Source organism: Paroedura picta, chromosome 10 (assembly GCF_049243985.1).
Source record: "Paroedura picta isolate Pp20150507F chromosome 10, Ppicta_v3.0, whole genome shotgun sequence".
Classification (NCBI taxonomy): domain Eukaryota; kingdom Metazoa; phylum Chordata; class Lepidosauria; order Squamata; family Gekkonidae; genus Paroedura; species Paroedura picta.
In genome coordinates this window covers 48,584,416-48,598,891 of record NC_135378.1, presented here as the reverse complement: position 1 = coordinate 48,598,891, position 14,476 = coordinate 48,584,416, and the positions used below count along the sequence as shown (strand labels likewise).

General features: G+C 38.2%; 1 protein-coding gene across 3 annotated transcripts in view; it reads right to left on the bottom strand.

The window, feature by feature from the left end:
* Window positions 1-8,562: 8,562 nt before the first annotated feature.
* The window catches only part of PDGFC (platelet derived growth factor C), a 129,175-nt gene continuing 123,261 nt past the window's right edge, over window positions 8,563-14,476 (bottom strand). For 2 of the 3 annotated variants that reach the window (XM_077300024.1, XM_077300023.1), the window contains 2 exons: window positions 11,040-11,257; window positions 8,563-10,408 (listed from right to left, as the gene is read on the bottom strand). In XM_077300024.1, the coding sequence (XP_077156139.1) occupies window positions 10,292-10,408; window positions 11,040-11,257 (335 nt within the window). In that variant the 3' untranslated portion in view covers window positions 8,563-10,291. The remainder of the gene's footprint in view (window positions 10,409-11,039; window positions 11,258-14,476) is intronic. The other variant, XM_077300025.1, reaches the window with a different exon arrangement.

The following is a 14,476-nucleotide window of genomic DNA, read 5'->3' as shown; positions in this document are numbered from 1 at the left end:
ACTAACAGGCTGATGAACTAAGTACATTATGGATTTTGCCTGATTCGTGGTTCAGTGAAAATAACTGATCCTGGTGAAAAGTCACAAGTCGCAGAAATCAGGGATGTAAACTCTAATGGCTTGTGAATCCATATGAATCAGTTCAGTTCACAACCCAACATGTCAGTTTGTGGTTCAGCCGTCAACTAAACAGTAAAAACGCAGCTCATGTTATATTCCCATAACTATTCTATCAGGTCTGGGTACTGGTGGCTGTAAGGGAACATTTCCAACAATCTTATAAACTTTGCTGGCTCCTAGTCCATTTCAGAAAACAATGCAGAGTGTTTTCTTTTTTACTTATGGGACTCTCAATAGTTTGGAACTAGGACTCAAAATGGACTGTGACTGGGTGTGTTGAAATCCTGTTGGTCTCATATAAACCCACCTACCATAAAAACCTTTGTTATAGGCCTTTCTCAGGCAGCTCTACCTTCTGACAGGTGGATGGCTACTAGAGAGGGTGGCTTTCCTTGCAGTGGTACTTTATTTGTGAAATATCCTCCATACTCTAATTCACCTGGATCCAGTGGGGGCATCTTTTACATGCCAGATATAATCACATGTGCTCTCTGAAATATGTGGTTTTAAGGTAGTTTTTTTATCATTTGTTTTTATATTGGATACTGACTTGATTCTTAGCTGCTTGGGATGCTTTGTAAGTATAAATGTGTGGCTAATATTACATAAGTAAAAATAAATAAATACATGCTCCGCAGAGATAGATATACCCAGCTGTTTTCTCAGACTCATACCGATGAACATCAGTTGATTCAAACAAGCAGTGAAATTAAAGAAGGGACTGACAAGAAGGCAAATCAATCAAGACTCTTTAATATCCAAAATCTCTTCTGTCTATATTTAATCGAGTAAGGCCATAATGGGGTATGGATTTGAAAATATATTGAAAATAGGAAGTAAATCCAGACCCTGTTTTGGCTTCACTCAATAAAATATAGATATAAGAGATTTTTGATATTAAAGGTAAAGGTATCCCCTGTGCAAGCACCGGGTCATGTCTGACCCTTGGGGTGACGCCCTCTAGCGTTTTCATGGCACACTCAATACGGGGTGGTTTGCCAGTGCCTTCCCCAGTCATTACCGTTTACCCCCCAGCAAGCTGGGTACTCATTTTACTGACCTCGGAAGGATGGAAGGCTGAGTCAACCTTGAGCTGGCTGCTGGGATCGAACTCCCAGCCTCATGGGCAGAGAGCTTCAGACAGCATGTAGCTGCCTTACCACTCTGCACCACAAGAGGCTCATTTTTTTATATTAGCGCCTTTATTGATTTGCCTTTTCATTGGTCCTTTCTTTCATTTTGCTTTCTCAGCAGCTAGCTGGATTAGGCGATATTGTGTGTTTTCAGGTTATGGAGCAGCCATCTTTTCGTATATTCCTCCAAACACATTTAATGGATCACATTTAAAGTAAGATGACTGCGGTTGGTGGTGCTTTCTTTAGTCATATCAGGGAGAAATATTTGGTGGAAAAGCAACTTAAAGGTGCACTTACACAGCAGCAGATTTACAAATCAGTTGTATATTGAACATCTAGTAAGATTAGCATGGAAACATTTGCAGTGCAGTGCCTGCACTAAAATCTACCTGTAATATACTGTTCTGCTGCTCACAGTTGTAGGATGGCATGTCATAATATGTGTGGTCAAAATTATGTTTTTATTAAGAGAAACTGATTTTTAGGGGGAAAACACTTTTGGAAACCAATGCAATGCTGATATGAAGGTTAAGAAGACAAAATGAGTTCTCAGACTTCCTTTCTATTCCAGAAAATCAATTTAATATGCAGCTCCTGAATCAAAAGCATGTCAGATATTAAACTGATAACAGATTGACTTTTATTGAGAAAATGTTTCAAGTTACAAGTTGACAAAAGTCCATTACAATGGCGAGTATAAAGCACCCAAATTAAAATGGGATACTTACAGTAAATTTGATCTGAGCTAAAAAAAGAGAGAGACATGATATACCATCTTAGTTTACCAAAAAAATCAATCTGAATAAGCCACAAGCTTGAATTTGAAAGCATGGCCAGGGTGAAACCCAAATGAAAAGAAACCCTGCATGACTCAGAGCTTGAACTTTTTTCCTCATAGATTAACCACATTCCAATGTACCCTGAAATATGCAGGCAAGCCATGTTCAAAGCATATAGATATATCCATCATTTGACATAAAAATGAGCATCCCAAATAAATCTCATCCAAGCAAGCAATAACATTATTTAAACAGAATTCGGTTCTGTTTAGAAGACACCATACTGGAGCATAACTGTTAACATTATTTTTTTAATTACTCCTTTTTTCAATTTTTTCCTTGTTATTTTTTGTTTACCATTGTTTTAATGGGGAAATCATTATCAGGAATTGCAGCCCTCGTCCAAGTGACTTATCCATCCACTTCAGGCAGATGAAAGAAATGGTTCCAGTTGTCTAGGCAGAAAGTCAAAGAGTGTGTCCCATTGAAAAGAAAACACTGAATAGCAGTGATTTCTTGAAATCATTTTAAATATGAATGTACAGCAATTACAGACAGAATAATATTCAAAAGTTCATTGATGTGTGGGCTCGCAGTAAAAGAAGCAGACCAGCTCTCTAGATTGCAACATTAAAATACTTACAGTGCAGAATTAACAAACACAGAACCAGAACATTGAAAGGACAGGAGAAAATTCACCTGATAGCTCTATAACTCATCAAGAAAACTCTATAACTCATCAACAAAATAGGAGTTAAATCACATTTTCACGCAAGCAGGCCAAATTAACCTAGACGTTTTGCAATCTGCGAAGTACCACAAAGAAACTGTGAATATTTCATCAAAGAAACCAGAAGTAGCTCAGGTAAAACAATGCTGTTTAAAAGTATGCTATTTATTGAGAATCTAAAAAGTTCACCATGTTTGCTGGAAGCATTGTGGAAGGGCCTATAGGAGATGGGGAATCTTTTTGCTGCAAGGTGTTTTACTCTGCAAAAACTTACCTTCAGATTCATTATCACTGGACTTTTTCATCTGTGTTTTAATGCAGATAAATGCTCTAAATCAGTCAACAATTAATTAGAATAAGGAATAATCCAAAAATGATTAAGAACTAAATACATTTTGAAAATTTGCTGGTTTTATTCAAATTCCTCAATTTTGATCTTGATTTTCTTGTATATGAATTGATACCATGAGGGGGGTTTTTTTTTGGGGGGGGGAGCTGGCATTTTACAAAAAGATAAAACTCTGTTATTACAAATTGAGGATAATAAATCAGTGACAGCACAGAAAAAAGCATTCTGAAAAGTCTGGATTATTAGACATATTCCTTTATACCTAAACATTTCCATTTGTTTTTAGAAGAAGAGCTGGTTCTTATATGACACTTTACTATACTCGAAGGAGTCTCAAAGTAGGTTACAGTTGCCTTCCCTTTTCTCTCCCCACAGCAGACACCCTGTGAGGTGGATGAAGCTGAGAGAGCCCTTATATTACTGCTCGGTCAGAACAGCTTTATCAGTGCTGTGGCGAGACAAAGGTCACCCAACTGGTTGCATGTGGGGGAGCGCAGAATCAAACCCGGCTCACCAGATTACAAGTCCGCACTCCTAACCACTACACTAACCTGAAAGTTTTAGTTTTGGTTTCCTATCCTTTATCATGGTTCCTCTATATCAGGGGTAGTCAAACTGCAGCACTCCAGATGTCCAGCGTTCGCTGGCAGGGGCTCATGGGAATTATACATCTGGAGGGCTGCAGTTTGACTACCCCTGCTCTATATATTTATGAAACAGCCTGGGGAGTGGAATATGTCCGGCTGTCCGAGTTGGAATAGGGCCAATCAGGGTGCAGCCAGCAATGCTGGCTGCACCCTGATTGGCCCTTCCCCTACAGCTCCCGCCCTCCCTCTCTGGACACTAGCCATATTCCTCTCAGACATGCCAGAGACAGAGAGAGAGAGACACAGAGCCCTGCCAGATCGAACACGAGCCCTCATTCCCTCCTATCACTCCTGCTGTGAGGGAGGCAGAGAGAGACACAGAGAGAGCTGCCGCAAGGTGCTGACAGAGACACAAAGAGAGCTGCCCCTGCTGCGACTGAGGGAGAAAGAGACAGAGAGCTGTCCCAAACTGCACACTAGCCCTCCTTTATTTATTTGTATTTATTTATTTATAATTGGATTTCTATCCCGCCACTCCCAAAAAGGCTTGTGGCGGGCTACAACATACATAAAACCCCCAATAAAATTCCCCTAAAAAACAGAAAGCCCCATAAAATACCCCACAATATACAAGATGTCCAGAAGTGGCAAAATACAAAGAACTGACCTCATCCACTAACCACCATGGGGGCAAAAAAAAAAAATCCCTCACTCACCATAAGAGTAACCCAGGGGGGTCCAGCTCTTCCTTAGTATGCTGGCCTCAACCATAAACCTGGCGGAAGAGCTCTGCCTTGCAGGACCTGTGGAATGCCGGAAGCTCCCGCAGCTCTTCCAGGAGCTCATTCCACCAGGTAGGGGCCAGGACTGAAAAGGCCCTGGCCAAGGCCAGACATGCTTCCCAGGGGCCGGGTAAAACCAACAGATTTGAACCTGCAGAGCATAAAACTCTGCAGGGGGCATAGGGCATTAGGCAGTCCCTCAAATTATGTGGGTCCCAGACCGTGTAGGGCCTTAAAGGTTATTGACAAAACCTTGAACCGGATCTGGGCAGCAACCGGTAACCAATGCAGCTGCCTCAGCACAGGCTGGATATGGGCCCTCCAAGATGTTCCTGTAAGGACTCTAGCACCCACATTTTGTATCAGCTGTAACTTCCAGATCAAGGCCAAGGGCAGGCCTGTATAGAGTGAGTTACAGAAATCTATTCTGGAGGTGACCGTTGCATGGATCACTGTGGAATTCCTCTTCTAGATAGTCAAGTCCTCTATTTTTAATACCTGGCTCTGGCACAATGTGTGTGTGCGCGTGCTACGCTGGGGCAGCCCTGCATGCCCCACCCCCGTGTGTACACGGGGAACAGCGGGGCATGCTGCCATGCATAATGGGCCTACAAGAGGTACAGCCATGGGTTCAGTAGTTATAGAGCAATGTCCTCACCAAAATTATGGATTTCCAGGGTGACCTGTCAATTGAGGGCTGGGGGTGGGGGTGTCTGGGCCATGCACTTCTGTCGAGGCTGTACTATTGCTGGGTCTTTTTCACTTGCCTCTCTAGGGGGTGTGTGGCATTGAAGTGACTGCCTGCCTGTGTATGCCATTTATGGAGTATCTTTTGTTGCTATTGTCTGGTTGGTGGGTGTTGCTATGGTCTCTGGTGTGCTTGCTATGCTGTTTGTGCTTTTCAAAGGGGCATGTTGTCCTACCCCCCGCCTGGAACTTCCATAGGGGATGGACCAACGGTGCAGCTTCTTTGTCAATGGCTGGTTGTCACTACTTCAGTGGTTATCAGGTCTGGTCTGTTATGATGCAACATCAAGTAAATATTTTGGATTTTATCAGTGACCTTAATCAGAAGCTGATGATTTTCAAATAACCCATCATACATAAAATGATTCTTGCAAACATTTTGATGTAAACAAATTTGCAGGTGACTACTAGGAATTAGAGTGTTACTCCAATTCCCAAAATATTAACATTTTGTGTTTAGTATTCCATCCCATTTTTCTGCACCAAGACCACAAGCTACCAACCTTTGAAATAAACAGAAAACTCCTATTGATTTAAATGGTTCTGGATTGCACTCTAAATCCCCTTTGTTCCCTATGTTCTTATTTTCCTTGGGAAGCTATCTGGCAACAGTTCAAAGGCTATCATTCATTTTAGAAACCTGAGCCGGGTTGAAAAATAAAGGTGTGATTTCACATAGGATTCTTTTTCTAGGCACAGGTCCTTTGCTATCATGTAGCATACAGCAATCTCACATTCTTATCTTTAAGTTCTAACTCTAGAGTAATGATTAACAAAGCAGATACAAACATCACAAGAATATTACAAGTGAAACTGAAGAAAAACCCTTTGCTGGCTATTAGATCCCAAACATTGTAAGGCAACTGAATCTTAAAACACTTTTTTTTCCTTAAGGCATAAAACCTTTTTTTCTTAAGGCACAAAAAAAAGGAATAATGCTTTACCTTGTGAGAGCTGAAATATTTCATGCTATTAGAATGCATATTCACTGGAAACAGAACAAGAGAAAATAATGTGCACTAATACGGACCAAAGCAATGACTAGTTCTTGCCTTCCAACTATTCATGTATAGATTTTATATATTTTTATTTATTATATAAAGTGTTTACAGAAAGATAAAAAAGAAAAAAGCGACCAGCTAGTAAGTAATCATTAATACATATTATAGTATAGTCTGATATTATCATAAGAAGTATGTAGTCAGTTCCCATTGCATATTAACTCCAACCTAACAGTTACTGCTGTCTTTCTTAAGAAAGTCCAGGTAGTTGCTCCACTGTTTGTCATCTTCTTCCGGTGGTTTCTTGTTAACCATGTTAGTGAGTCTTGCCATTTTTGCTAAGTCCGCTAATTTGTCTAGCCATGTAGAAATAGTTGGGGTTTCAGTCACCTTCCAGTGCTTCACCCACACCAACCGCGCTGCCGTGGTTGCATGGAAGAAGAGGATTCTAGATTTTATATATTCTGTTTATACCTTCTATCTGTAGAAGAGCCTAATATCTGTAGAAGAGCCTAATGCTGGGAGCGATTGAGGACAAAAGAAGAAGGGGACAACAGAGAATGAGGTGGCTGGATGGAGTCACTGAAGCAGTAGGTGCAAATTTAAATGGACTTTGAGGAATGGTAGAGGACAGGAAGGCCTGGAGGATCATTGTTCATGGGGTCGCGATGGGTTGGACACGACTTTGCACCTAACAAATTTTATATAGCAGTTACAGTTGATTTTTTAGGTATTTACAAAAAATGATCTAAGTATCATGATGGGAAAAAGGTACTCCAGTGTTATCTGCCCCTACCACAACTGTTATAGACTTTGTCAACAAACAAACAACAAACATGCAGATGAAGTAGATGGTGCACACTAACCTGGCTATCTTTGATCTGGCAGCGTAAAAAAGTAGAATAAGTTTTAAATTTATTTATTATTTATTATGGGATTTATATTCTGCCCTATGGATGATGGAAATAACCAAATGGATACAGTCTATCTTATTAATAAAATTCAGGTCCACCTTAAGGTCCAATTTTCTTGTTTGGGCATTTCTGAAACAAAGTTTAAAAGTGAGAAGGCTTTCTCAAGTTTTAGGACATAGCTGAATATTTTTAGATTCATCTAAACTATTTTTGAATTTTCACCTTTTACATTTTTCTCAAAGGAACCTACCAGCCCACCCTGAAGACCTTTACCAAAAGGGTGGTACATAGAAACTGGGATGTTATGTGCCTGACACAAAGCCTACATTGCAGAAATGTTTCACTAATGTTACATGGAAATATTTTGGTTTAAATCCCCAAGACTGCAGATAGAACCTTTTCAAACAGCATGATAGACTGAAGAATCAATAAATCACTTGAACTGCAGAGTTGCTCCTCAGTTGACAGAAATGTATCATAGATTAGTTTTTTAGAATTAGGGTTTTTTCTTGAAAATTGGAAGTGTGATCCCAACTCCATTTATCTCAATATAACTTCAGTGATTATGAACTGCTCTCTTTGCTGTAATCCTTTAAACCATGTTGTTGTTTTTATATCTGTTGTCTTCTGGAAGTGATCAGAAAAGTATTTTCTGATCACTTTCATACACCAAGTTACTCATAATGAGATTTTTCTCACACAATTGGAAATACTTGAAAATATTTAAATATCTGAAATACTTAAAAGTATTCAAACTGTAAAGTAGATTTTTATGGTCATTATCCTTAGAAAGTGTAGGAATACTTGTTATTTGTTTGAATGCAATAGTCAACAAAGACAACATAAGAAACTTTAAAAATTGGCTGAGTAAAATAAACTGGTGTTATGAAAAATGGTCAGTACTGTACACAATTGAAAAGATAAATACCAGAAATATAGTTATCAATATAGTTATAGTATCAACAGCAATGTTGTACAAAAGTTAATCGCACCATTTGCACATAAACCATTACTAATCTTAAATGAGTAAACTACATCAGAATCTTGACATTTACCAAGTGAAGAGGTGCTATATTTCACCCAAATCATCTCTTTTATCTGGGCTGAATGTGGATATTGGAATTGTCCTATGTCAGAGAATAAGGTGTTGGAAGAAAAGATGCGTGTATATTTCATTCCTATAAGGCTATGAGATCCATTTTTCTTTTGTAACCACCATCATACAGAAATTTAGATTGCTGATTTTTCTGCTGAATATATATATCTGGAAGTCTATGGAAGGTCACATTAGATGTGATTCTTGGAAGGTGTCAACAGAGCTCAAACAAATTTTATTTTTCTTTAGCTAGCAGGCACACAAAGTTCTGATTTGGTGCAACGTGTGGGTAGGCGGGGGCTTCAAGCAGTATGCATCATGTTAGCAATCTGAAACAACCCCCAGATTTATTTGAGTGTTGGGAAAACATACAAGTATTTCAATATTACAGTACATAAATTGAAACAAGTAAAGAGAAACACAGAAAGCACACTTGACAAAGATAAAGCATTGTACAAGCAAAATATTTTACTGCTTTTTCCCTCTTGGCAAAGGGTGGATAAATGTACTGGCTTACATATAGTCTGTACATAAGTAAAACCACATTTCATGAAAATGCACTATACATAATTAAAATACTGGAAGCCCATTGTTCTTAAGAGAAAATAACCATCAACATTGATATAAAAAACCCTTACACCTGAAGCAATAAATATGTGCGTCTTTTTTCATGAATACCTTATATATTATGGAGGCAAGATGACACTGAAATGTCAGCTGTGATGACAGTCTTGTCAAGAGATGTCTCTTGTTAATGTAACAATTAAGACTGTAACCTTAAACATATTTGCTAGGAAGCAAGTCCCACTGAACTCAATTGGACTTAATTCTGAATAAACATGTTTAGGACCAGGCTACAAGACTGTCCTCTTTCTTTTATTTTAAAAATACACCCCAATCCAACATTAGTTTCATGTCATAAGGGTATTTATGCATGATTAGTTGTGTCAAAATGTTTACACTGAAAAGAAGATATTTCAATGCACATCCAATTTGTGCCTGTGGTCCCTAATTCAACAACCAATACATTTGTGAAATCCTGCTTTCGCCCACTGGTCTTTTTTTCTGGACTGAATGCTAATATATAGCTTCTGACAGCTACTTATGTTTACATTAATCATCAACACCACAGAAGTTAATTTGCTCACAACTTTATATTCAGCATGATATTTTTACCTGTTCTATGTGCACATGCTCCTTTTCTTGCTGAAACAGTGATTTTTATCTTGTTTCCTCCTCTCTATATCTCTCACTCCAATGTCTTACAAAACTGTCATTTATCTAGGCTATAATAAAAAAAGAATATTAAATACCTTTGGTAAAAAATAGATATTTCATAAGATTAGAAAAGCAAATAATTATGCTGCCAAAAAGAGTATAAAAATGTACACAATAAAAATATAAACAAAAATACTTGCAGGCCATAGAGAGAAGAGTAAAGCTACTCCCTATCCCCATCTTTTCCTTCTTTCTCACATACCCTGACCGTTCAGCTTTGCTAAGTATTATTTCTGGAAACCATGACAAAGTGTCCAGTCTTTTCTACTTACATCAATGAAAAATTAAACTTTATTCAGATTAAGCCAGTCTGTAAGACAATTAACACTTTGATTTAGAATACACAGGAGTTGCTGAGTAGACTTGAGAGATTCCAGATGTTCCAAACTGTAAGCCAGAAGTAACAGACCTGTAGAAGCAAGACGGCCAGAGTGCAGTCTTTGTCTGTCTTTTCCTATACTCTTAAACGTTAATCCTTTTAAATTCAAGATGAATGAAAGAGATGAGATATATATATATATTTTGAAGGAGAAAGCTTCCTCATTGGTGCCTACTGCTCATCCTTATAGTAGGCCTTCAAGCAACAGAACTTTTACATTACATATATAACCCCAGTTTGATTTTGTCCTTTTTCTTCTCCCAGAGCTGTCAGTCGTCACGATTTTCAAAGAAAACAACTGAGATTATAGAAGGAAATTAATGCACAAGCCCCAGAACAGAATCAGTCACTGTTTGAATGCTCTGTAAAAGAAACAAGCAGATCCAGCTCCTTTTATCCTTCTGCATTTCCTTTACAAATACATTCACATTCCTCGTGATGTTCCAAAGGTACATCTGTCAGAGATTTATGCAGTCCTCTTACACCACTCCTGGGCTTCAGCTGTAGAACCTGAAAGAGAACAGTTAAAAAAACTCTTCTATAATATCAAAAGGTATGATGATCGTACAACTAAAACTGGATCCTTTTCCAGGCCTGTGCAATTCCATGAAGTAATTTTCCTATGGCTCAATCACTCCACTTACTTTGTGCATAACAAGACACAACATTTATTCTAACAAACTTTCAGTGTTTTCTTCTTTAGATGCTATTTTATTGCATCTGAAGAATTTGGTTCCAGTCCACAAAAGCTTATGCTGGAATAAAATGTTCCTAATCTTTAAAGCATCAACAAAACAAAAATGAAAAAAATGCCAGGTCTTCAAGCCACTAGGCTTCTGTTTGCTTTTGTAGCCATCATATATTGTTCAACAAAGAATGGTACACTCCTTCTATCTGGGATGGTTGTCCTCTTCCACCAAGTGCAGCCTTGAGGTATGCGTATGGAGTGGTGGGGGAAGTAGGGCACATCCACCTAGCCAACCAGATCAGTTGAATCAACTCTTGAGATCAATGGGGTGACAAATGTCACCTCCAAATCACCCTCATATTTTTGTTTCAACAAACACATCTGTCCGAGTAATTGTTCATAAGATTTTTTTTGTTACAATATGTAAAGTGTGTGTGTGGGGGAACACTATACCTCATGGTATTTTTTGGTGACCTTGGTGGGGACACACTGGCACTCACTACAAGAATGTTGACAGCAGGCACAATTTCCACCACAGCGTTTAACCAGCAGGCAAAGTGGCCAAAAGATGGTGTCTGTTCGCTTCAACTCTTCTCGTAGCGACACCGAAAAGTTGCGTGGAGTACAGCTATACATTCGCACTTCTTCCTTCAGAAGGTTCAGATCAACCACTGAAGAATTTAAAAAAGCAAACATTTGTTTGTCAGTTGTTCATCAACTTTTACCAATATAAATACACATTATTTCATCCCACCACTTTCAGTGATAGACCTGCTAACTACAAAACCACTGAATATCTATGGATTTGTGCAATGTGGACTCTTAAACAGTTTATTCCTAGTCAGTTGATATATATTTCTTTCTCAACTTGATTTCAGCTTGGTAACAGTCAATGGGATGGAGCTATGGCTCAATAGTATATGATCTGTTTAACCTACAGAAAGTCAATCTCTAGCCATTTAAAAGAATCAAGAAAAAGGTGATGTGGAAGACTTTTACCTCAGACTCTGGAGACCTGCTGTCCATCACAGTAGGCAATGGACTTTGATAGTGTTTCCAGTTGCATTCCAACTTCTAAATCTTAATTTAGGTACTTTGGGTGATGCAACTTATCAGAGTTTGACCCAATACCCAGGGTCCATTTAGAACTACCTTGTCAAGCTACATTATTATACTAGAGTATGCACCTTTTTACTATACTGTAATTTACATGACTAGCTTGCCAGAAGTCTGACTTCTGAATTTTTTTCACTTGTATCTTCAAGTCTTTGAAGTGGGATTTTTTTCTTCATCTCTCTTTTCCTTTCCACTATCTGTCTTGTCCAAAATATAAATATACTTTAACATTGTACAGCATAAGACTAGATGAGATAATGTATATATATATATATTCCTTTAAAATGTTTACTCAGCTAAAATAAAAGGTTGTATAGATCTACCATGTGAACTGAACTATAAAGCCTATTAGTATGTGAAAATTTAAACACCCTTTGAACTGGGCTCTTATTCATTCATCATGTTTGACACAACAGTCAAAAGACCCTTCTTTAGAACAAGTTCAGCAAAGTTGTTTGCAGTGACAAAGTAATGATATGAATAAGGTACTGAACTGAAAACTAAATCTAAGCCAAACAACAAAATGTTCCTACTAGATAGCTTAAATCTAAAAGGATTCTCACAAATACTGATTAATAAACACAGAATTGTGTAAGTATTAGTGAGAATAAACCTACCAGAGACTAATATTTTAGGATTTATTCAAAGAGCTGGATCTTTTTACATACAAATATTTTTTAGCATAAAACTTTTATCTCACAACAATCTTGTGAGGGACGTTAAGCTAAGAATGTGTGAGTGTCCCGAGGTTACTTTCCTTACTGCTGTCACTTCAGCCAGTGAGAGGCAAAAGATGGGGACAATCACCTCAGAGGAATTAGTGTTTTCTGTTGGCTCTGCCTCTTTGTACATTTTTCTGACCCCTCAGCTCTGTCCCTAGGCATGTGACCGCTGCCCCTTCACCCAAGTTTTCTACAGTCATTTGGGTGAGAACTAACCCATAGCAGGATTCACCCCTTGCCAGATTTGTGCCTTCCAAGAAATGAGGTTAGATTCATTATGGTTGGGAGTTGTACAAAATATGTTTCACAAAATTATTACTCCATGTGAGACCAACAAAGATCAGCTAGGATCCTTGCTCCCAGTTTCTTGACATACATGCTGAATGGAGGGGGAAGGTTGATGTTTTATGGTTTGCCATCTTGTTTTAGTGATGTTATATTTTAAAGGTATTGTTGGGGATTTTATTGTGTTTTATCGATTCTTGTAAACTACTGCAAGACATCCATGAGTGGTAGTATATAAATATGATTATAAATAAATAACTAAAATAAATGTTGCCTCACTCAGAATATTCATAAAATGTCCAAATGAAAATCGCCTCTCCTATCCCAATCCTAACTTTTGGAATCTTAGCACTTTTTTACACCTATACTGCTGCCAAGAGAACGTGATTAAAGTGAGAAAACAAAAGAGAAATGATCTAAACTATAATATTTGAAGTCTAATGTATACTTTTAATTAAATTATCAACACATTCAGGTCGTCAAAACTGACTACTTTCAATGAATGTGTTCTTCCCCTCACCCCCCGAGAACACTTCACACAGTATTAAAAATCAAACTTTTCATTTCTGAAACAATTCTACATGTCAACAGTTAGGACCATGTCATCTAAATGGGACACATTCTCTGCCTTAGGCTATTATATTTCAGGCTTGGTAATGCAGTCTGAGTGTGGTCTTTTTAAGATGGATATGGCAGTACTGGGATATATTTATTCAATGGATTCAATTCTATTTCAGTGTCTAATTATAACCTTTAAAATATTTATTCTGATAGCATTTTCTTTTTTCCAAGGATAAGAAATAATTGACGTGCAGGAGTTGCTTTTCTACAGATTTTACTCAGTATCTGTTGATGTACAGAAGATTATAAAAAAGAAAACATTGGAAAATAGCAATAATTTAATTGGAAAAGAATGAAAAATAGGACTTCAAAGTCTTGTGAGCCATAGCCATCAGTTCTCCACACATATGGTTTAGTTTCTTTATATGTGTTAGTAGTAAAGTTGTGTATAACATGGTAGGCATTTAAGACAGTGATCTAGGGAATAAATTAAAATGATTAAGAATACTTTTGAAAGATTTCACCTAGTCCCCTTTCCAGAAGATTAATCAGAAGACGACACTGAAACTTGAATATATTTAAGAGGTCTGGGTTGTACTTGCACAACATCATTCATCAGGCTATGAAATGTGTAAATCCTGTTTGCTAGTACCAAAATATGCAAGTATGAAATACCAGAATACAGCCTTATTCCCCCCCCCCCCCCCATTTTCCATTTGGGTAAATACATGGGGACATTTCTTTTCTGTCAGCTCACAGCCTTCTGACACCAATGAGGTGAAGAGAAAGAGGAGCATCCCCTGAAAAGCCACAAGGAAAGCCCAGCAGTGCTGCCTTCTGCCTCTGTACAGAGGCACAGAAAGGAGTGTGCCTTGACAGCTAGCTTGCCACACTGCAAAATGCCCTCTACCTCCATGTTTCCTGGCTGCTAGCAAAAGATATGGAAGCAAATGAAGGAGTGCACCCTCATAGCTGTCTTACATTCTGTGTCCCCATGCTTTATGGTTCATGCTAAAAGGGGGTGGAGAGCTGGGTCACGTGAAATCCAGGTTATCTTTTACTCATTCAGCTTTAAAAAAAATAGAGGAAGGGAATCATACATTGCCCTTCTTTTGGGTAAACTTGGTAATATTAGCCTCAGGGTGAGATTTTGCTGGGAAGTGCCATTCCAAATAGAAGTTAACTTTTCAAAGGTAATGCAAGCAT